Here is a 25,824-nt window from a genome sequence, read left to right as displayed (position 1 = left end):
CAAAGTCGATAGACCATGACTGAGGGACGGAACCAAATAATCTCCATGGAAATGAGCTGTGCCAATGCTAATACAACTGCATACCAAATATCATTGACCAACCACTTTTGGTTTTTAAATCGTTGAATTATAGGGTTCCTAACTATTTACCAGGGAAAAAATCATTTGTTGATTATACTTTACGTGAAGATAATGAAAATATTTCAGTGGCGGATCCAGTCATTTTCATAAAGGATGGGGGGCCTGCTTAATCATGCTTCAATTATTCCCTTAATAATCAACCAAATTCTTCCAATAAAAGGGGGGCTGTGCACTCTGCACCCCCCCCCCCCAAAAAAAAATCCGCCACTGACTTTTATTTATTCCAAAGCCGAAAACACATTTATACTTGATCTCAAATTTAGAACATAAAATAGAGAATAGAAATGGGGAATCTGTCAATTGAGATAACAAACCGACTAACGAGCAGAAAACAGCCCAATGCCACCAATGGGTCTTCCACAAAGGGAGAAAATCCCGAACCCGGAGGCGGGCTTCAGCTGGCCCCTAAACAGCCGACCAAATGTGTTATACTCTTGTATCTATTAAAAAAATGTAAATGTATTGTTCGGTCACTCGTTGAATATTACTTACATATAACAAAGTGGTTTCTACTTATTGCTGGTACATGGTAACTAAGAGAAAGAAGAACAATCTTTTGAAAGTATGTGTTGCCAGAGCCGACATCAATTTTAGAATAATTCTCTAGGAATTCACAATCCTGTAAGGACATGGTTAATGTAGTCACATCTTTTGCCATTGTAGTGAACTCTTAGTTTTGCTTCCTTCAACGTATTGAAAAAAGGTGTCTGCTAATGTTCATTGTTGAAGAATAAACTCTTTTTCTAACTGTAATATGGTAATGAAGGTGGTGGTCTAATTGGCTAATTAATAACATCATTCTCCTTATTAATAGTATTAGTCTACTATTCATACATTGTAAACTCTGTTATATATTTGCACTTTATAATAAAACAGAGAATGGAAATGGGGAATGCGTCAAAGAGACAACAACCCGACCAAAGAGCAAAATAACGATGTCAGAATTGTATATCATGCAAAGACTAGAGGATCTGAAGCGCCTGTATCACTCAACTTAGTCTTCCCAGCGTCAATAAAGGCTATTAAAGTTAAATCTTGGAAAGTCTGAGAGCCAATAGTCAAACTTTTGATGCATTGTCATATTTTTTTCCTTACATTATAAAACTCATTTCTTCTAGACGTAGTGGGAGTTATCTTTGTCAGTTGTCTAGAATAATGCAAAATAATAGGAAATGTGTTATTCAACCAACGTGTTCAAATTTAGTCCTTCAAATGTATTTTTTTTTTTCTTATTTCTGATTTTCTATTCCAGTTTAACTAGTATATTTTCAAGACTTTACAAATGACAAATATAGTATAAGTATACTAGTATAGGGAATAGAAAATAAGGGAAACATATATAAATCCATTTCCATTAGACGTTTTCTATTTCATTAATGATGGGCCCCAATGGGATATGATTGCCAGTGAGTCAATTATCCGCCATTGCCAACAAGGACAAGGATTTGAATAATTAAGGGTAACCGTACGTCGGTCTGTTCATCACTATTTCCAGTTAATTTTTTTCTCTAAAAATTAGATTTTTCTCCTCAAGGTTTCAATCTAGCAGCAATCAGAGCCATATTTGAAGGGACATAGTGATATCACGATACAATGTTTGGTATACATCAGTCATTCATGTTTTTTGGGGTATTTTAAAATCGAATTTATCCACCTCTCTATTTTGCAATTCTAGTTTTATCAATTTATTGAAGTTATTAGTTGAATGCTTTTTATCGCCACTTAAATGAATTGACTTATCTCTTTATTTGTGATAATTCTAGGATAACTAATATCAGACAGAAATATATTCCGTCATATGATATTGATCAAAGGGATCGAAATTAATGATGGAAAGATTGAATTTTTGTGCATAATTTAAATGATATTTTGGTCTTCCATTAAGCAAACTTGATATAGCACTTCTGCATTCAGTTGTTTCAATGCAGTTCTTTAGAAAGGTCAGCATTTTTTCAGTCGATACAATGAGAAAATGTGTGTCAATGTCATTAGGTCACTGAATTTGCATTAAAATTTCTTTTAAATTGCAATCTTGTTATATATCAGTATGTATGGTCGGATTATGTTTCTGTGTGTAAGAGAGAGTTGTTCCCCTTTTGCCAGTATTTTGTATTCTTGTTTGTGACGTCATCTTTGTCTGATTAAAATGTAGAAATGGAAGCAGATGTGTTTTTATCTGTCCGTATAAATAATCGCCTCCATCCTTGCTACCAGAGCTATTCCCCAAGTCTGTAACATGGTGGAGACCCTAAACGATCGATGGATAACGACGTATACATTTTTTTTGAGTTTTAATTTTTATGGATTTTGGACATTTTTACCTATGAAGTTGACCGACCGTTCCTGATGGATCCTGATATGCCGCCATGATGCTGAACACTTTTAATTGTTTTTGAAAATTTATAGCTGCACGTTTATTATAATACCATTTAAATGGATTTTTGGAATGAAGAACAGACCATGTCTCGTCTCGTGTACTGTCTTTGTGATTTATTATAATGAATGTCTACATGTATACCGTTTTCAACCAGAAAGCACGTGAGATTTATCTCATTGCATCATACATTATTTAATGTCCGCAACATTTGGATCCTGTTTATATATATGCTATTTTGATTTGACATTAGTCAATTTTGCATCGGTGATAACTGTATCGCCATGGTTTTGAAGATTTCCAAGAAGACCTATTCATTTTAAAGAAAAGATGATAAATTTATTCTGTACGAGAACATTTTATTTCTAACTATGTTGATTTTATGAATCCAGATAATTTTCATGTTAATTTTGATCTACGTTATTTGTTTACTTTGAAATTAAGCTGATGTGAATGTGTTTATCATTTAGCGGTGTGATATTTATCATAAATAAAACCTTTAATTTAAGAGTTTATAAGGTCTCTGATGATACTATCAAATTTGTATTCAGCTATTTATAATGATATCAGTTTGTCTAGTAGGAAATGCCATTAATATGTGTGTATCACTGTAAGTGTTGTGTGAAAGTAATGCGTGCATAAGGTCATCCGAGGGAGGAGTCCGAGATGCCAGACTTTCGGTTTTGCAGCGTTGATACGTTTGTTTTGAAATGGTTACTAGAGTGTCGAGAGATTAACTTTATTCATGTAAACTTTCAATTTTGGAAATAATTATAAATTGTATTTTTTTAAACACATAAACATATTGACCATTGTAAAAAATTAGTATTTTTTTTGTTTTGTGGGCGGGATGTTATATATCAGTATGTATGGTCGGATTATGTTTCTGTGTGTAAGAGAGAGTTGTTCCTCTTTTGCCAGTATTTTGTATTCTTGTTTGTGACGTCATCTTTGTCTGATTAAAATGTAGAAATGGAAGCAGATGTGTTTTTATCTGTCCGTATAAATAATCGCCTCCATCCTTGCTACCAGAGCTATTCCCCAAGTCTGTAACAATCTGATGTGTTCTTCAAATCATGTTCACAGTGTAAAGATACTAATGAAAGACACCATGCTTATAATTTTGTACGCCAGATAGACGCGCGTTTCATCTACAACGACTCACTCATCAGTGAAGTTAAAAGTTAAAAGACCAAATAAAGTACGAAGTCCAAGAGCATCGTGGACCCAAAATTCCAAGAGGGGTTATGCCAAATACATCTAGGGAAATACATTCCTGGCGTAGAAAATCCTAAGTTTTTCGAACAATTTAAATTTTTTTCGTAAACATTTTTTTAAACAGAACAAATTACCAAATAAAGAGTCCTCTAAAAGTATTATAATAAAACCTGAGACCAACATATATAGATTTGAAATGAAGATCGTTGTCCTTCAAATTAATGTATGTAGCTGTAAATGGTTACTTTTGGAGAGCATTTTTATGTTCGAATATATGTATACTAATTGTCTAACTCCTCTAATGATTGAATGTTGATTTTGATACAAGTGTTATATGACACTGAAGATGGATATATGATTGTAGCGGGGCATATGGGAAAAGGTGAATTTTTATTTCCATAATCTATTAAGTTATAATGTTTTGCTCGATTGTCCAAAGATCATGAATAATTTTTTGTTTACATTTATTATTTTCAAGTTCAATGTCAGTATAATTAACATTTGTCACCAAATATTACCTTGGCAACAGATTGATATTCACAATATGGACATGAATAGACATACAAATGATTTTCAAGTCATTCTGTTAACATTTCTTAACAAAGCTTATAAAAAAATAAATAGAATATATTCTTAATTTGTTTTCGTTCTGAAAATGCATAAAATATTTGCCACTGGACGTTTTTAACAAGCAACCATCAATTAACCCTGAATTCAATAAAATGCTTCGCTGGGGCGCAGCTTGATACGACCGCAGAGGTCGAACCCTGAACAGTTTGGGCAAGTATGGACACAACATTCAAGCTTGATACAGCTCTGAATTTGGATTGTTATTAAATATTTGACACAGCATAGGTTTCTGACACAGAAAGAATGTGGTCTAAGAACTTGAATTTTTTTAATTTACCTATTATGGTCCAATGTCCAAAATCAAAATACATGGTTAGATTCAGCATATCAAAGAACCCCATATATTCAACTTTTGTTAAAATAAAACAAAGTTTAATTTTGGACCCCAACTTGGACAAAATTGAAAACTGGGCCCATAATCAAAAATCTAAACACATGTTTAGATTCAGCATATCAAAGAACCCCAAGAATTCAATTTTTGCTAAAATCAAACTAAGTTTAATTTTGGACCCTTTGGACCTTAATGTAGACCAATTTAAAAAACAGGACTTAAAATTAAAAATCTAAATACACGGTTAGATTTGGAATATCAAAGAACCCCAATAATTCAATTTTTGATGAAATCAAACAAAGTTTAATTTTGGACCCTTTTGACCTCAATATGAACCAATTTGATAGCGGGGCCCACAAATAAAAAATCTAAATCCATGGTTAGATTCAGCATATCAAAGAACCCCATATATCCAATTTTTGTTGAAATCAAAAAAAGTTTAATTTTGGACCCCAACTTGGACCAACTTGAAAACTGGGCCCATAATCAAAAATCTAAACACATGTTTAGATTCAGCATATCAAAGAACCCCAAGAATTTAATTTTTGTTAAAATCAAACTAAGTTTAATTTTGGACCCTTTGGACCTCAATGAAGACCAATTTAAAAAACGGGACCCAAATTAAAAATCTAAAAACACGGTTAGATTTGGCATATCAAAGAACCCCAATAATTCAATTTTTGATGAAATCAAACAAAGTTTAATTTTGGACCCTTTTGACCTCAATATGAACCAATTTGAAAGCGGGGCATACAAATAAAAAATCTAAATACATGGTTAGATTCAGCATATCAAAGAACCTCATATATTCAATTTTTATTGAAATCAAACAAAGTTTAATTTTGGACCCCAATTTGGACCAACATGAAAACTGGGCCCATAATCAAAAATCTAAATACATGTTTAGATTCAGCATATCAAAGAACCCCACATATTCATTTTTTGTTAAAATCAAACAAAGTTTAAATACTGGACCTTATCTTGGACCAACTTGAAAACTGGGCCCATAATCAAAAATCTAAACACATGTTTAGATTCAGCATATCAAAGAACCCCAAGAATTCAATTTTTGTTAAAATCAAACTAAGTTTAATTTTGGACCCTTTGGACCTTAATGTAGACCAATTTAAAAAACAGGACCCAAAATTAAAAATCTAAATACACGGTTAGATTTGGAATATCAAAGAACCCCAATAATTCAATTTTAGATGAAATCAAACAAAGTTTAATTTTGGACCCTTTTGACCTCAATATGAACCAATTTGATAACGGGGTCCACAAATAAAAAATCTAAATACATGGTTAGATTCAGCATATCAAAGAACCCCATATATTCAATTTTTGTTGAAATCAAACAAAGTTTAATTTTGGACCCCAATTTGGACCAACTTGAAAACTGGGCCAAAAATCAAAAATCTAAATACATGTTTAGATTCAGCATATCAAAGAACCTCATATATTCAATTTTTGCTAAAATCAAACAAAGTTTAATTTTGGACCCTTTGGACCTTAATGTAGACCAATTTGAAAACTGGACCCAAAATTAAAAATCTAAATACACTGTTAGATTCGGCATAACAAATAAATAAATGTGATCAAAGATTTTACAAATCTAATGCGCCATACTGTGCAATTAAAGATTACTTCTTGAAATTTTTCAATATTTGAAATTTGAAAAAAAAATAATATTTGAAGAATAATTCTTTTTAATTTCTGAAATCTGAAATGAGAAAAAATTGACCCCCCACAATTTCTTTTTATCCCCCCCCCCTTTTTTTCCCCAAAAAAATTCTTTCCCTCAAGATATGGTTATAATCTCAATTCAAATTTCCAATGGAGTTGGCAACCATAATTACCCATTTAAATTTACCATAGTGCTAACTTAATCTATTTTATATATATAATAGAATTAAAAATATAGTGTCAAATCTTTCATATGGATTTTTTTGTAAAAAAAAAAGATGCAACATTTGCAGATATTTTTACTGGTCTTCCTTTATAAATATGCATTTCTTTAAACATAATTTAAAAGCAGTGTTAGGGAAGTAACCAAAACGTTGTATTTGGATTACCTCCCTTACACTGTTTTAAATTATCTTTATTGTTCATTAACCATTACTTTATACATAATTTAAAAGCAGTGTAAGGGAGATAATTTCAATGATGTATTTGATTTATCTCCCTTACACTGCTTTAAATTATGTTTTGTACTAAAGTATTTGTCCATTAACCAGGACAACCTTGTTTTTCCCCCTTTTTTGCCCCTAATTCCTAAACGGTTTGAGCCATAACCCCCCAAAGCAAATCCTAACCATCCCTTTGTGGTATGGAAACTTGTAGTATAATTTCAGAGAGATCCATACACCGTTCCACAGTTATTGTCTGGAAACTAGAAAATGCTTATTTTTGGCCCCTTTTTGACCCCTAATTCCTAAACTGTTGGTACAATAACCCCCAAAATCAATCCCAACCTTCCTTTTGTGGTATTTAACCTTATGGTCAAATTTCAAAAAGATCCATTCACTTAAACTAAAGTGAGAGTGCGAAAACCAATGTGTCTTCGGACGACGACGCCGGACGACGACGACGACGACGACGACGCCGGACGACGACGACGACGACGACGACGACACGACGACGACGACGACGCCGGACGACGACGACGACGACGCCTACGTCATACCAATATACGACCACAAAATTTTTTTGCGGTCGTATAAAAATTATAAGACTGTACGGAATATCGAATAAACAAAGGAGTAAAAATTGTCAGAATCACATCAACTCCAAAGGACGTAAGACTAGTTGTTACACCATGTAAAACGTCTCGATCCTCCTGCTATGAAAGAATCATCCATTTACATGTCATATTCAGTAGCAAATATATTGGCAAGCACACGTAAAACACCGGTTATAATATTAGTGGAGTATAGCAGACATGCAGGCTCGATGACAGTAGGAGTACGTTCCGACCAACCCCGTTGTCATGTTTTAACTTTTAAGTTCACATACAGGAAAAAGACAGCTAAAAGACCCTACTTACCCAGTTTCATTAAGTTGACTCCTAGTAGACTTCAACATACTGCGTGAATTGCGCAAATGCAGTAATTACCATTTTTTTTATTTTTATGGGGATAATTTTTTGCATATATCGCACCTTCAACCCCCAAAAATATAATTAACAAATGGGTTTTTAGGTGAAGGGCTTATCTCGCCCTTTAATTTTAAGTAAAGGTTGTAACACTAAATTATATTTCTAGCATAGTTCTTGAAGGTTCTCATTCCTGCTTTTCCCTTCAATATCAGTATGTATATAATCTGTAGTTGGCCATGGTCGTATTCTATCTTGTCTACCTCCTATCTTTTTCGTTGTACAATTTCATTTTCTGTCGTGCTGGGTGATTGTCGACCCTAATTAAGTGTACCCTGGGGCAGAGATGTAACAGCGCAACATAAGAACAGAGTAATAAAAACTGTTGACACAGAGGTATGTCTCCCCTTTATTTAATTTTGAAAGTTTAATGTGTCAAATTAAAATGGAAATATTTAGCGTGTAATCTATGCAAAACATTCATTTGAAGGTGCCAAAAAAGCTCCGTTCGCCTAAACTGACATTATCACACCATTTAACAAGTACTCTAAGAGAAAGTTTCAAAGTCGATAGACCATGACTGAGGGACGGAACCAAATAATCTCCATGGAAATGAGCTGTGCCAATGCTAATACAACTGCATACCAAATATCATTGACCAACCACTTTTGGTTTTTAAATCGTTGAATTATAGGGTTCCTTACTATTTACCAGGGAAAAATCATTTGTTGATTATACTTTACGTGAAGATAATTAAAATATTTCAGTGGCGGATCCAGAAATTTTCATAAAGGGTGGGGGGCCTGCTTTATCATGCTTAAGTGATTCCCTAAATAATCAACCAAATTTTTCCCATAAAAGGGGGGCCGGGCACCCTGCATCCCCCCCCCCCCGCAAAAAAAAAATTCGCCACTGACTTTTATTTATTCCAAAGCCGAAAACACATTTATGCTGGATCTCAAATTTAGAACATAAAATAGAGAATAGAAATGGGGAATCTGTCAAAAGAGATAACAAACCGACTAAGGAGCAGAAAACAGCCCAATGCCACCAATGGGTCTTCAACAAAGGGAGAAAATCCCGAACCCGGAGGTGGGCTTCAGCTGGCCCCTAAACAGCCGACCAAATGTGTTATACTCTTGTATCTATTAAAGAAAAATGTAAATGTGTTGTTCGGTCACTCGTTGAATATTACATACATATAACAAAGTGGTTTCTACTTATTGCTGGTACATGGTTACTAAGAGAAAGAAGAACAATCTTTTGAAAGTAGGTCTTGCCAGAGCCGACATTAATTTTAGAATAATTCTCTAGGAATCCACAATCCTGTGAGCACATGGTTAATGTAGTCACATATTTTGCCATTGTAATGAACTCTTAGTTTTGCTTCCTTCAACGTATTGAAAAAAGGTGTCTGCTAATGTTCATTGTTGAAGGATAAACACTTTTTCTAACTGTAATATGGTAATGAAGGTGGTGGTCTAATTGGCTAATTAATAACATCATTCTCCTTATTAATTTGTCTACTATTCATACATTGTAAACTCTGTTATATATTTGCACTTTAATAAAACAGAGAATGGAAATGGGGAATGCGTCAAAGAGACAACAACCCGACCAAAGAGCAGAAAACAATAGTTATTTAATACAGTATATATAGACACCTGTAACATTAATACATACCAGCAAAACAACGATGTCAGAATTGTATATCATGCAAAGACTAGAGGATCTGAAGCGCCTGTATCACTCACCTTAGTCTACCCAGCGTCAATAAAGGCTATTAAAGTTAAATCTTGGAAAGTTTGAGAGCCAATTTTCAAACTTTTGATGCATTATCATATTTTTTTCCTTACATTTTAAAACAGATTTCTTCTAGACGTAGTGGGAGTTACCTTTTTCAGTTGTCTAAAATAATGCGAAATAATAGGAAATGTGTTATTCAACCAACGTGTTCAAATTTAGTCCTTCAAATGTCTTTTTTTATTTCTTATTTCCGATTTTCTATTCCAGTTTAACTAGTATATTTTTAAGACTTTACAAATGACAAATACAGTATAAGTATACTAGTAACTGTATAGGGAATCGAAAATAAGGAAAACATATATAAATCCATTTCCATTAGACGTTTTCTATTTCATTAATGATGGGCCCCAATGTGATATGATTGCCAGTGAGTCAATTATCCGCCATTGCCAACAAGGACAATGATTTGAATATTCATCACTGTTTCCAGTTATTTTTTCTCTAAAAATTAGATTTTTCTGGTCAATGTTTCAATCTAGCAGCAATCAGAGTCATATTTGAAGGGACATAGTGATATGACGATACAATGTTTGGTATACATCAGTCCTTCATATAAACAATGCCTGGCTCTATTTTATATTTTAAGTGAAAGTCGAAGCTCCGCTATCAATCATATTTTTGAAGAGGATAAAAATGTATAACACCTCAACGAATGTCTAGAATATTGGTCCCTAACAGAATTTTCAAGATTTTTTTAATTGACTATCTTTTTTGCTGTCCTGGCTTGTTCAACTCCATGATCTATAATTAGCATAGCAATCATGCTGGTTTGACAACGGTTGTCATCTGACATTTCTTGTTAACTTAATCTCCTAAGTATGCTACTAGATAAGTATAGATCAATTCAGATAAGAGTTCAAGAGATTTTTTAAAGTTTACCACCATTTGAATTTCCTGATACTCAATCAACAGTTTTTTGTGTTTTTGTGTTTTCGTTTTTATTTGTTTTTGCCATGGTGATGTCTATATTGTAATTTTATCATTGTCTAATTGTTATCTTTTTACTTTGTTTACGTAAACCATTCACTTCATTTTCAATGTAATACTTAACAAACCTAATATGAGAAAAGTATACCTTTTCGTATCTTGTTTTAAGGCACTTAGAGTATAAGCGTTCACGTAGATATATCTGAATGCTATGTTTCCAATTTACCAATTTCAATTTTTGTTGTGAGTATATGTCCTAGAGAACTTTGTTTTAGTAGGAAAGAATGTCGAATATGGGAAGAATTCAATGTTGCGATTGCAAATGAACAAATGTAAAATGTTTCATTCTATATGAAATAAATATGCATAGAACAAGTTAAAAGTGTATGTATATCAGTTGAACACATCACCCTCTAAAGTTCTAATAAACCTATATCGACAGTAAATCTAAGATGTGAAAAAACAACTTTATTTTCAAACATCAACTGTAACATAAGATATGTAGAACTCAATCTGTATTACACTTCCTACTGTTCATTCGATACCAGGAAACCATGGCATAGCAAGCACTTATATCAATGAGGTATCTCTGACCACATGCCGATTTATCAGTCAACAAGTAACTAAACACAGACAACTAAAATTATTATTTTTGATTCGATTTTTTTGTATACATTTGTCAACTTGCTTCAAACTAGCGAAATTTCACTGTTAAAAATTGAAAATATTTTTTTTTTGTAACAGGACTGCATCTGCTTCATTCAAATAACCATCCTTCTGATCACATAATTCCTATTAGCAATCTCAAATTATCTTCATTCTAATCACACATTAGTTACAAATTATACTGTTAAAGAGTATACACTGTGATATGTATATTTGTGTCCGAAAATATTTCACAAATCATTGTAGAAACCTCTTCCCATTCCAGTCTATCAAGTCCACATCCTATTTTAGGCATTGCCAATCTATGAACTTTATTTTTTACACAATGCACTTTAAGTTCCTTCAGACTCGCCTTGAGAGTGTCATATGTAGGTTTTCCTGTGGCCTTGACCTTAGTAATCAAGTAATACACAAAACGCTTCTCCTTTTTCAATACAGCAACACCTCCTGTCTTCTTCCCTAAATAACATATTTATGCTTATCTCATTCAACTTTAAATCAAATCTATATAACATCACCAAGTTGGTAAGTAAGCAACTACCTTTCTTCAGACAGTAGTCTTACTGTAACAGTTTTTATGATGATTTTCTGATAAAACTCCTGTTTCAACTGTATTATAACTAAAATTTTAATTGGCGCGTGTCATATTGTAAATTCTTGTGTTTTATTTTAAATAGTACGCAGTCATGTGAATATTAGTATCAGAGAATATTTCATAGATCATATCGGTGACTTTGTCCCAATCTAAACGATCAAGGCCACAGCCTATTTTGGGCATGGATAAATCGTGTATGTTATTCTCAATACACTGTTTCTTCAGATCTTTAAGACATGAACCCATACTAGCATAAGAAGGTTTCCCTGGACCTTTGGGCTTGGTGATTAGGTAAAAGATAAACCTATTTTTCTTTTTCAGGACTGCTACTTTTCCAGTCTTCTTGCCTATCAACATAATTATAAAGACTTGCCATGATTAAATCTATAACTAACCAAACCCCTTTCCAATATCTGCTTCCCTCATGAAAAAGCACCAACTACAAACTTATGGCTCTTTTTTCAAGCTTACAACATAATTACTCAAGAACTTCTCCACTGTGTTAGCGCAAAAAGCCAAAACTTCTTAATCGGAAATGTCATATTTTGCCAATCACAAAAAAACGCATAAGACAATTTAGCTAAACTAGTCGATTTTTTATTCAATTTTATGGTTAATAACTAAATGTTTTAAAATGTGCCGCGAAAGTATTTTGACTGAGAAATTCCCTTTAATAGTGGCCTTGAATTTTGACATATAACGATATACCATAATAAAATATGGTCAAGTTATTTTACAACCATATTATGTTTACTAATAATAAACTGTTGATTCAGAGATATGTCTTGCCTTTTTGTAATTTTGATGGTATAATGCAAATATTGAATCCAAATGGCAATATTTAAACATGTAAACTATGCAAAACATTCACAGTCAATGAACCATGACTTAAGGTGAAGGACCAAAATAACCTCCATGGAAATGAGAAATGCTAATGCTTATAAAATTGCATGTCAAATACCATTGACAAATCATAAGTGATTACCTTAACACTAACCTAAACACAAACTTTAACTTGTTAACCATGTAAAAAATTCAAAGTCAATGGATCCTGGTAGGGGTGGGGCCAAATAATCTCTATGGAAAAGAAGACTTGCAAATGTTAATACTATAATTGACTTGACATTAGTGATTCCTCTTAAACTGATCTAATCGAAAACTTTAACATGATACCTATGCAAAACATTTAAAGTCAATAGACCGTGTGGCCATGACTGAAGACAGAGCCAAAAAATCTCCATGGAAAAGAGATGTGGCAATGCTTATGCATCTGCATACCAATTATCATTGACCTACCACAAGTGGTTCCCCTTAAATTGACAGACCTAATCACAAACTAATACATTGTTGACGCCGCCACCGCCGTCGGAAACAGCATATCTAAGTCTCATTTTTTGATTCCGTCAAGGCGAGACAATAACTATCCTGGAATTTAGTTTTGATTAAGAAAACCAAAATTTGGCTTTATATACATTTTTTTTTGTCATTTCTATATATATTTATTTTTGTGTACTGTGATTGAGTCCATTTTATTTGCTTAATTGTGGCCATTTTCAAATTTTGTTAACATTAACAACCTCATTCATTGTTGGAGATATGTGGTGTATATCAGTCTCATTTATAATCATACCACATCTCTATCCGGGTTCTTAACTTTTCTTTACCTTACGTCAGTTGAAACAGATGAAAAACTGATGAGCTAGTTAAACAACAAGTCAGAGATAAAAAGATTATGTACATGATGTAAGTTCATAAAGTGTGTTAACACTCGGTTCATCCAGGCTAAAATATATGTTTTGAAACCACTGGCGTATTTCTGTACATATTGTGCACCTTCTCTGTATCTGTAATGATTATGGGAATAAAGATATTGTCATTGTAAGTGAAGTAAAGTTTCTGAAATAATACTTGTTTCAAGAATCATTTTCATTCTTGCTTAGTGCGGAAAGTAAATGGAGTGAAACCGTTTTTAGATACTTTCATTTAGTAGGTGCCTGTATTTAGGTCTTTATGGTTATATTATTCTTTTTTTTTTACACACACCCTTTTCCTCTCAATTATAACGTCAAATTATCATCTCGTTATCGTCAATCTTATAACAAGTATTTCTATGTAATGTCTAAAATTACCCACAAGGCAATTAAAAATACAATGTTATTATCTTGTTTGTTTGCGTTGGTTTTAGAATATCTGTTGTTGCTTTGTCCTTGGCCAAACAAGGAATGTGTGTATGTTCATGGTAACTATCATTATAATAACAAATAAGAGTATGTAAGCATAAATATAGTTATATATGTTGACTTAATTTTGTAGTTTCTTTGGGAGGAATTTTTTGTTTCTGATAGTGTTTTATTAGTCGAAAACATCATAAGAACATCACGATGAACATTTTAATCATGAAATTAAAAATTATGATCGGTTGGGAAATTCTCAAATATACATATACATATACATGAAAATTTAAAACTGATGGTTCAAAAGCTGCTGCCATAGTTTATCTGGTACCGTCTATGCTCTTCTACCTGTTACTCATATATATTATCATATACTTAGTACCAATATGAACGCACCACATCCAATTTTAGACACTCGATCTACTTTTCACTTTAGATAACTAAATACTCCTGTCAAAATATCACTGAACATTGGACTAAAGTTGTGGCAATCTTTTGCTATCGTTTCGTGTGCTGTCAATTTCAAGAGTCGTATCAAGTTTCATAGATGTCAAAATCAAAATTTACATAATTACCTTCGAATTTGATCATGATGTACCAATTGTAGAGGAAAGCAGGTAAACTTATTTATATTCAAATCAGAAAACGCCTAAATATGACAGAGAACATGGTTTATTTGTATCCTATATATGTATACCAAGTAAACAGTAATCAAAATTAAACACCGAATTGTTTAATTCTTAAGAACAGGTGGCGAAATAAATGTGAACTCTATGGAAAACTAATAGGGGTCGTGCATTTCTATTGGCACCAAGTTTATCATTTATCATAATTATACAAAACATGTAAGAACAAAAATTGATTGTAATACCTTGTGACATAAGCTCTCCAACTCCACCAAATTTCTTCTTAAATAAGACAGCAATTCCTTTACCCATTCTGAGATCTTCACTGACACAATGAGCTAAAGCATCAGTTTCAGGACAATCAAATAAATCACCCTTCTTTTCTTCAAAACTGAACCCCTGTAAAATTGTATTAACCAAACAATTTGAAAATCAAACGAATGTTTTAATATTCATTCTTTTGTAAAAAAAAAAGTATTATATTGCTTAACTTTATTTGTTATAAATAAATATGATGTCAAAATAAAGCGATTTTATCCTTCAGAAGTGTTATTCATATTCCAAGACCCTTTTGGTGTTTCAAAGTCCTTTAAACTGTTTTATTTCCTACACTATCTTATCTTTTTTTTATTGTTCCTCTTGAATGTCCTTGAATCATTTACTGGTCTTTCGGTAGCACTTTTATTTTTCCTCAGTTGGTACCTCATGCTTTACTGGGATTTCTATTTGTCTTTAACTCACCTCGTTTAAGACACTATAGCTGCAACTAACTACCAAATTTTTAATTGTCATCACAGGTGCCACTATAGTAAATTAGAAACTGTTTACCCGTCCGCAGAAAACTATATAAAAATAAGGAGATGAAGTATGATTGCCAATGAGACAACTATCCACCAAAGTTCAAATGAAGTGGATGTAAGCAATTATAGGCAACCGTACGGCCTTAAACAATGAGAAAAACCCATACCGTTTAGTCTGCTATAAAAGGCCCCGACATAAAAAAATATGAAACAATTCAATTGAGAAAACTAACGGCCAAATTTAAACAAAACAATTTGCGAAAAACAAATATGACCGACATGAACCAACGACAACCACTGAACTACAGGCTCCTGACTTGGGACAGGCACATAAAGAATGTGGCGGGGTTAAACATGTTTGTGAGCGCTCAACCCTCCCCTAACCTGGGATAGTGGTGAAACAGAACAACATAAGAAATAAAATGCTTCGCTGAGCGCAGCTGGATACGACCGCAGAGGTCAAATCCCTGAACAGTTGGGGCAAAAATGAAAACAATATTCAAGCTTGATACAGGTCTGAATTGGATTGAAATTAAATATTTGACATATTATAGGTTTCTGAATAAATGTAGTCAAAGAACTTGAAATTGGTCATATGAATTGAATTTATATTCAATTAAAGATTTCTTGCTGTTGTGCAATACACCCCCCCCCCAAAAAAAAAAAATTTTACCCCCCCCCCTTTTTTTTTTTGCTTTTGTGCAATACACTATGCTGTTGCATATTGACCCCGCCCCCTTTTTTGCAAAAAAAAAATAATATTTGAAGAAATTTTCTTTTTGATTTCTGAAATCTGAAATGAGAAAAAGATTCCCCCCCCCCCCTAAATTTTTTTTTCACCCCCGCCCCCCTCTTTTCCAAAAAAAAATTCTTTCCCTCAAGATATGGTCATAATCTCAATTCAAATTTCCAATGGAGTTTGCAACCATAATTACTAATTTAAATACATCATAAAAGTCTTAAAATAGAAAAAGACATACATAATCATGGCTAAAATTAATATTCCTTTAATAGTGACTCCTAAAAATAAATTGACAGCTAATCACCTCAAGACAATACAACATTTCTTTATACATAATCTAAAAGAAGTGTAAGGGAGGTAAATCCAAACATTCACAACATTGTACTTTAAATGTGTTTGGATTTCCTCCCTTACACTGCTTTTAAATTGTCCATTAACCAGGAAACCCTTGTTTTTCCCCCTTTTTTGCCCCTAATTCCTAAACGATTTGAGCAATAACCCCCAAAGCCAATCCTAACCATCCCTTTGTGGTATGGAAACTTGTGGTATAATTTCAGAGAGATCCATACACCGTTCCACAAGTTATTGTCTGGAAAATAGAAAAATGCTTATTTGGGCCCCTTTTTGGTCCCTTATTCCTAAACTGTTAGGACTATAACCCCTAAAATCAATCCCAACCTTCCTTTTGTGGTTATAAACATGGTGTTTAAATTTCATAGATTTCTATTTACATAGTCCGGAAACCAAATGTCTTTGGAGACGACGACGACGACGACGTGATACCAATATACGACCGCAAAATTTTTTGCGGTCGTATAAAAACTATAGACATCAGTTGAAAAAGGCTTGCCATATTTTTAGAGGGTCGTGTTGCGTTTACTTTAACTTTCTGTGGTATATTCTGTAATATCTTACTTTCAATGTTTTCGCTGTTTGTATAAGTTACGATCTTGTCTATAATCATTTGTTTAAATTAAGGGTGTATCTCTAGTCTCTTAATTGGTTTCGGTTTCAAGTAGGTTTGACTTCTATTTGTTCTTCCAAATCTGTTAAACCTTTCCGGTAAAAATTTCATGTCAAAGGAAAATATCTGCGGAAAGAATCTTACAATATTATATGTAATATTTTTTCCGCCGGATGTTATTTCATCCGGCAAAGAATTATGCTTTACCTGTTTGTTGTTAGATGATCATCCTCTGTTAGTTTATTGCCTGATTTACATGTACCACTGTCTTTTGTGTGCATTTTCATTAAATGTTATTTGATAATTTTTCACTCTGATTTTTGACATGAGTTACACATATGCAGGGGTCAAACAATATTCAATGTTTGTGACTGGCCACATACTTGATCGTAGATCAACCTGCAGGAAAGGCTGACCGGAGTTATTTCTATCATGTATATAATCGGGAGTGACAGCTACTCTGCATTTTGTAGAAACTTTATCACTTTCTTTTGTGTCGTCAACTCTAAGTTTCACATATATGTATAGTGTACACAAAATTTTATTTTGAGAATATTAACATGAACATTACAATATGACAGTTTTATTAGGGTTGGAAAACAACGCATATGTATAGAAGGAGGTGTGGGGTATACGTCAATGAGACTGTAACAATACTACAAAAATAATGAAAGGACATCCATGCCATTTCGCGTTTTCGCGTTTTCTCCTTTCACTTTCACGCGAAATCGAGAAATCGGGAAATCGAGAAGTCGAGAAATCGAGAAATCGGGAAATCGGGAAATCGGGAAATGGAGAAATCGGGAAATCGGGAAATCAAGAAAGCGAAGGCGAAAACGCGAAAACGGGAAATAGATTTCTCGATTTCGCGTTTTCGCTTTCTCGCTTTCTCGATTTCGCATTCTCGATTTCTCGATTTTGCGTTTGCAAACTGAAAGGAGAAAACGCGAAAATGCGAAAAGGCGAAATGGCCGCATCCGGCCACCATAATCATGCTATTTTCAAAATCATAAAAAAATATGGTTCAGATTTAGTCAAGATTATACACGAACAATCGACGAATGTGTGAATAGAAAATAAACTGCTTCGCTGAGCGCATCTGGATACGCCCGCAGAGGTCCAACCCTGAACAGTTGGGGCAAAAATGGACACAATATTCAAGCTTGATACAGGTCTGAATTGGATTGAAATTAAATATTTGACATATTATAGGTTTCTGAATAAATGTAGTCAAAGAACTTGAAATTGGTCATATGAATTGAATTTATATTCAATTAAAGATTTCTTGCTGTTGTGCAATACACTGTGCTGTTGCGCAGTACTTAGTAAATCTGTTGTCAGACTATAAACAAATGAAGTTCAATTAATTCTCAATGTCATATTAGAAATTTATGAAAATGTAAAGGGAGCTTACATCAATAGATATAAACAATTCATCAAAGTTTCATGAGAATTGCTGACAAAATTTTTGAGTTATTGTCCGAAAACTGGGAAATCCCCCCCTTTTTAATGAATAAAACCCCATAACTCAGAAATGTAAAATGTAAAATTTATGAAATTCTAAACGGAGCTTACATCAATAGATATTAACAATTCACCGAAGTTTCATAAGAACTGCTGAAAGCATTTTTGATTTTTTTGTCTGAAAACTGGAAAATCCCCCTTTTTTTATGAATAAAACCCTGTAACTCGGAAACGTAAAATCTAAAATATATAAAAATCGAAAGGGAGCTCATGTCAATAGATATAAACAATTCACCACAATTTCTTGCAAGTTGGTGAAAGCATTCTTGAGTTATTGTCCGAAAACTGGAAAATCCCCCTTTTTTTTAATGAATAAAACCCCATAACTCGGAAACGTAAAATCTAAAATTTATAAAAAACGACAGGGAGCTCATGTCAATAGATATAAACAATTCACCAAAGTTTTATGCAAATTGGTTAAAGCGTTTTTGAGTTAATGTCCGACATGTTGACGACGGACAGACGGACGGACAGACGGACAACGGTATACCATAATACGTCCCGTAAACGGGCGTATAAAAAACTAAACAATTTTTAAATGAAATACTAGTGCTGGATTAAAAAGATAAGATTTTATGTGCTTTTAGGAAACAAACATAAAAATTGTGTTCACCCTACTCATGTTCTTGCTATAAAACAAAATAGGACATTCCTTTACAAAAAAATGTATCACCCTCATATGGTTATAAAAAATTGCATAAAAATAATGAACTTACAACATCTCCTCCGCCTTCCGCCATTTATGGTCTAATACACTTCCTCTGAAAGAAACAATCATTAAAACTAAAGAAACTTCTTAATTCGTGCATTTTATATGATAGTTAAGGGGTTGCTGCAGAAAAAAAATATGGGACTATTTTCATTCCAAGTTTTCTTGCAAAACTTAAGTCGTTCAAGTACTGATTATTTTAAGATTATCCTGTTACATCAAAAGGCGTTAGTCAGAGCTCTAATCGTGGTGGCAGATTTAAACATTAAGGAAGAAAAAGCTTTGGCTGCCGGTAAAGTTTATTAGCGGGCTGTCGGGCCGTCTTTTCCATAAAGATATATAGGATACAAAAGTCTCAGCTCGCAAGTTTTAATCGATCTTTCTTCAATAGTAAACGCCGAGATCGATTGCGTTTGATCATTCTGAAAGTGAGTAAAGATATGAAAATAAATCCACGCATATCGGCTGAAAAATACACGTTACAAAAGGTGAATCGTTGTCACATAGGTCTGACTTATGACATGCACACGTTATTTCAATAACTCAACTACTTCCTATGCTAAATACGAATACGAACATACGGTAATTATCAAATCAGTTCTTTTAATGTTGCAGTGTAACCGTACTGGGTTTAAAAGATCACAAACAGTAAAAAGATCGATCGAGATCGATAGTGTTTTTGCAAATGTTAACGCGAAGTGATCTAATTTGACATCGATTCAAATTAAGACCAGTTCAATTTCGTACAAGAGTAAAAGCGTTCATATCTTTCTCCATAAATGCTACCGTGACAAAAAAATCCCGGCTATGGCAATAAATCTAACGGAAAAAGTAACTACGGTAGACCTTTTAAATTCATTTGAGTATGAACCTACTGCGAAGTTCCCTAAATTTGCAAAACAGGAAACGAGGACATCTTATCTTGCTTTAAATTCTATTGGTATCATACGTTGTGCTTAACTTTATATGTACAATATCTCAAAATTCGCTTCACGAAAATAGCAAAATTCTGACTAACCCGTGCATCTCAGTAGAAAAGTTTAAGCTACGCAGGCAGGACGTAGACCATGTAGACACATGTATATAAAAGTTATTTACATATAAAAATAAGAAGTTGGGTATGATTGCCAATGAGACGACTATCTACTAGTCCAAATCGTCACAGAAATAATTTAAAAAGCCTTTCAAGACGTCATAATTATTTGGACTAACTATCCACCAGATAAAAACTTTTTTGTATTTTGAGATTCCCTTTTTTAAACCTGCAGAAGAAAGTTTACAAAATAAACAAAACCATTTATAACAGTTTAACTGATAATTATTGATGTGCAGATATCTCAGTATTGTCGTCTCATACATTTTCCCCAACTTACTTTGTTGAAGGCACCTTATGCCGTGAGAACGAAAAAAAAAAGGAATCTCAACATTTTGGAAAACAAAATTCTGAAATATAAACAATACATTTGAATTTATCATTTTATTTCAGTCCTTTCTTGCCTTAAAACTGTCAAGGTGCATATACAATATGTGTACATTGTCGGAAAATATATAATTTATTTGTACGAGCTTTAGAAACAGGACGAAAAGCGAGACTCGCCGAGCTTTGCTTCTGTTTTGTAGCGAATACAAATAAATGTTATATATTGTTTTTATCCTTCAATTTACATCCGGCAATAGAAGCTTTAGTTGATAAAATCCAAATAGGTTTCTGTTCATTCAAAGAAAATGACGGAGTTTAAATGCGGACCGCAAAGAGGACCCCAAAATGGACTGTCACACAAAAAGAAATATTCACATTACAAATTGTTCAACATGAAAGCGGGGTAACAGGAGACTTTATTTGTACTTGGTGTGCCTGTCATTTGTAAAATAGTGGACTGATTGTAGGATAAACAAGTTTATTCGTACTCCATATAAGAGTAAATTTTGTGTCCATACCTTCTAGTGAACCTTACATTTTGTAGTGGAAACATTGCCATTTTTGCCAAATGGTTATGATCGATAACGTGTGTAGACAATTTTGAACATTGAACTTTAAAAAGCAAGCGATTGTTCACTTTAAGCAACAAACTGTGTTTTCGTGACTACGTTATAAATTTATTCAAACTGGTTATCAAGACTGAAAAGTTCCCAAGCAACATACATAAACAAGTTCAATAATGTAGAGACACTATTTGTCACAACATATTCTGCGGCTAAATGCAGTTATAACAGGAAGAACAAAGAAATTTTATCAATTAGCCTCGATTGATGTATATTTTCGTGTAAATAAAACGTAAACATTGTAACTGACCTGAATATGAAAATGAAAGTAGCGTGAATATTGTGGAAGTTATTACATCCGGTTTTGCAATCGTTTGAATAAAAGAGAGATTCAATTTTATGATATCGTCGTACAGAATAACATCCGCACAATAATTCTTTTCAACCTACCCATTTTCAAATCTATGCCTTTCTGTTATACAAAATACAGGATATAATATTTTAAATGTAGAATTCTTTTTTGAGTTTTTTTTTATTTTCAAATTGAAATATAGAACAAAAAAAGTAATTACAGTACTGGCCTTAGCTGTTGATATTTAATAGTCGATATCAAAAATGGAAAGTAACTATGCTTTAATTATTTTTATTTTCGATATTTAAAACGAAAAAAGAACTATGTTCATTTTTTAGTTTCGATTTAAAAAAAAGTTATACCAATAAATAAATCGTATTCTCTATACTACAGACGACAGACATACAAATGACACCCTTTTCTGCCACTGACAGCACACCAACAACACCTTTTTGTACGCATGGCAGAAAAATAAAACTCAAACGCAAATTCAAATTTGCCGACAGCCCGTCGTATGTGATGGACGCCAGATATAATTGTATATAATATATAATCGTGACATATCATCAAATAAGGCATATAAATCAGTAATCAATTGGCATTTTCATTCACCAATCATATCATTATGTACAAAACACAGCAAAATATCAAAATATTGGCAGCTGTACGTTTAATAAATTACCCCTCATTGATAGCCTAGGCCGACCAGGAAAAACCGTATTACGGAAACCTGTATCCGAATCAATGCTCGAGCCTATCTCAGGATAATGACGTCGGACCTCGTCGGTTCAAACAGTTAACGAAAAGCAAAAATATTTGTCTAACAATAGATATATAAACATCATTTAAAATAATGGAGTTTACTCGGTCAATACGACGGCTAGAAGTGAAGTTACCACACAAAAAACACCTTATATATGACCACAACTCAGCCCCCTGATTGGATAGATGTACATCGGCCTACCGAAAATTAACGATTCCATACCGAGAATACAACATTTTCTCGCTATACTGATCGAAACGCGGGAAAATATTAGTATTCTCTATACTACAGACGACAGACATACAAATGACACCCTTTTCTGCCACTGACAGCACACCAACAACACCTTTTTGTACGCATGGCAGAAAAATAAAACTCAAACGCAAATTCAAATTTGCCGACAGCCCGTCGTATGTGATAGAAAATCAAAGAAAGGGGTAATCTATAGGCCTAATACCTTAGATATCTTCAAACGTTTCTCAGTGGAATCTACTATGTAACCGTCTCTACTGGAGTCAGACCTCCATCTGCCGTGCTTCTTTAAGCATCTGTCACTAACATCAGCGTTAGCCGCCATCGTGGCCCCACCGGATCTGAATGAATGAAGACCTATGTTTCCCTCTGGACAAATTGTCCGGATTCTCTTAAGAATTGACTCTCTAGCCGCCGTGTAACTTAGTTTTTTATCTTTTGTAATGAGCTTGCATGTATTACGAGATCTATAAATAGGCCGAAACAAATAAAAGTTTTGCTGACCAGAATCACCAAAACCTGCTAACCTAGTGTATCTTATAAACATTGTGTAAGGACAAGCAGATGAAACACCCCTAGAAATCAAGACTTCAGAACTTTGTCTATATTGGTCGGTTTTACTTTTTTGAATACACAAAATTAAATGAGACTCGTGTACTTTAACATCACAAAAACGTAAGGAACTGACCTCATCGTATCTGAGAAATCCTGAAAAACTCAAAATCATCATTACCAAATCCCTTATAACAAGTAAATCTGAAGAATCTTTAAACATGTCACAAAGTTCAATTAAAGTTTCAGGAGTAATTGGATCTTTCTTTTCTGTCTTTTTTGATGCTACTCTTTTAGAAGCTTCAAGAATCGATGTTACGAAAGTGTTTGTTGTAGGATCGTTCAGATCATTTATCTCATGTGCCCATTTAATACCATAAACTGCGTTAGAAACAGGGTGACAAGTTGAATTATTGTTCAATAAATGTGTTAAATACAGTGCAACATGAACTGGCTGAGCTGGCAAAGATTTGTGACCTTGCAAAGTAATGAAACGTTCCCACCGTTTATATGAATTAAAATATGATTTAACGGTATTGTCACTTTTAGAGTTAATCAACAGTTCACACATTTTCGGATAAAGCTCGTACATATAACTGCCAACTTCTATCCCACTGTCCTGGACGGTCTCCTCCACTGTACGGTCTAATTTAACCCCTGTCAAAATAAATAACGTCATAAGTATATTGCAAACTAAAATTCTATTCTTATAGCAATTAATCTAAATTTTAAGCGCTGTTGTCCAAATACTCCGCACTGACCTCTGCCTCTTTTAGTCAGATTTTCCCCTTGAAAAAACTTGCTATCAACTATGAAATCCTTAAAATTTCCAAGTCGATCCACCAACATAGGCCAAAATGGTGCCGATGTCCATTCCGGGATGACTAAAGTGCCATTACATTTTTCTATACTAATCTTATTTATTACCTTTGGAATCAAACTTGGTGGTGGAACTACCCAATTATTATATCCACCCCATTCTACTGTAAACGAGTCTATCCCAGCAGTCCCGGGGCACCAAAACTTTGAATTAAATTGCTTGCACTTGGCATTGTAATCATGCGCAAACCTATCTATATCATGTGGACCCCAAACATAATTAAGGTACAGAAAAACCTCATCTTGTATTTCCCAGTCATCACAATCTGTTACCCTACTTAAAGTATCTGCATACTGGTTTGTTTCTCGTGGTATCCAAACCAAGCTCAACTTAATTGCATTCTCTCTGCAGAATTCATCAACGAACAAAGCGATTTTGTGCAAAACCATCTTCCTGCTACCAACATTAAGTATATGTGTGATATTCAGGTTATCTGTGAACACTCTGATAATCTTACCAGTGAGAATATTGACAAAATTTATCAATATTCTTTTTACAGCCTCGAGCTCTCTCCAGGTCGAACTTTCGGACTGTTCCGTCAACGACCAACTACCAAACATTTCCAAAGGTTCGTCCTCTGAACCAGTGGTAACAAAACCACCGAAACCTGTACCAGATGCATCGCTGAACACATAATAATCTTGTGTTTCATTATAAGTCAACTGACTTAACCGAGATCCTATCTCGTTAAAGCTTTTAGCTTTATGTTCCCAAAAAGTGCATTCCTTGAATGCGTCCGTACTAACTAGTACTTGGGCGTTCCAACTTGCCCTTTGCAATATACATTGATACAAATACCTTGTTCTTAAACGTGCCTGATCTCCTAATACAGGCTGCATTGATATGATCTGTCCTACAATACTTGCAATGAATTTCACCCGGAAAAGCCTAATCCCGTAGTGAAATTGTGTCCTGAAAACTTCTAAATTTTTTAAAAGCTTTTCTATTCTTTTTTCGGTAATTCTTATAACCCCTTCTGTCATATCCCAATGAAAACCCAACCATTCTAAACTTTGAATAGGGGCCCAATTGCACTTCTCTGCTGCAAGAACAAAACCAAATTTCTCCAAATCAGAGTGAATTTGTTCGCTCGCTAACATAGCCTCTTTCATGTTTTTGCCCCCGCCGAGGCCATCGTCTAGATACATGACGATTTTTAAACCTGTACTTCTCCAATATTTGATAACCTCCCTGACTACCTTTGTAAAAATATATCCGCTAGTTGACAACCCAAAAGGCAAAACATTATACACATAATATTCATGCTCCCATTTGAAACCTAAATATGTAGTGTCTGCTTCAAAAATACTAATGTGATGGTATGCGCTTTTTAAATCGTAAGAGAATACAAAATCTCCTTTATCGTATAGTTGTCTAGCAGTTTTTGCATCTTCGTATTTGTGTTTAAATTTAACGACATGTGGATTGATATGTCTTGCATCTAATACTAATCTGAGTTTTGAACCTCTTTTATGAGCTACAGTTAGAGGATTAACTACATATGGCTTACAAGACAATCGAGTAATACATCCTTTTTTCAGCAGTTTTTCAATCTCGCTCTTTACAAAATCGGGATTGTCTCGTGCCGATTTGTTATTTTGTAATTCAACCGTGCATGGAATGGTACTGAAAGGAATTTTATACCCGTTTGCTATAATGTCTATTACAAAATCCGTGGCACCTATTTTCTTCCATTCGCTCAAGCTCTCTTTTAAATGACCTAC

General features: G+C 33.7%; 1 protein-coding gene across 3 annotated transcripts; it reads right to left on the bottom strand.

Moving 5' to 3' along the window:
- Nucleotides 1-10,966: 10,966 nt before the first annotated feature.
- Nucleotides 10,967-21,675, bottom strand: LOC127725771 (ADP-ribose glycohydrolase OARD1-like). Of its 3 annotated transcripts, none has more exons than XM_052233042.1 (4): nucleotides 21,612-21,660; nucleotides 19,326-19,370; nucleotides 14,825-14,978; nucleotides 10,967-11,643 (listed from the first exon to the last, which is right to left on the bottom strand). In XM_052233042.1, the coding sequence occupies exons 2-4, from the start codon at nucleotides 19,347-19,349 to the stop codon at nucleotides 11,369-11,371; spliced, it is 453 nt and encodes a 150-aa protein (XP_052089002.1). In that variant the 5' UTR covers nucleotides 19,350-19,370; nucleotides 21,612-21,660; the 3' UTR covers nucleotides 10,967-11,368. The 3 variants fall into 3 exon arrangements, with proteins under 3 accessions (XP_052089002.1, XP_052089000.1, XP_052089001.1); XM_052233040.1 differs by lacking the exon at nucleotides 10,967-11,643 and adding an exon at nucleotides 11,650-12,126 and having other exon boundaries at nucleotides 21,612-21,675; XM_052233041.1 differs by lacking the exons at nucleotides 10,967-11,643; nucleotides 21,612-21,660 and adding exons at nucleotides 11,650-12,126; nucleotides 21,462-21,588.
- Between the last annotated feature and the right edge of the window lie 4,149 nt (nucleotides 21,676-25,824).

This window comes from Mytilus californianus, unplaced genomic scaffold (genome assembly GCF_021869535.1).
Source record: "Mytilus californianus isolate M0D057914Y unplaced genomic scaffold, xbMytCali1.0.p SCAF_15, whole genome shotgun sequence".
Taxonomy (NCBI): Eukaryota; Metazoa; Mollusca; class Bivalvia; order Mytilida; family Mytilidae; genus Mytilus; species Mytilus californianus.
Note: the sequence above shows the minus strand (reverse complement) of the source record. Positions and strands in the feature narration are given on the sequence as shown.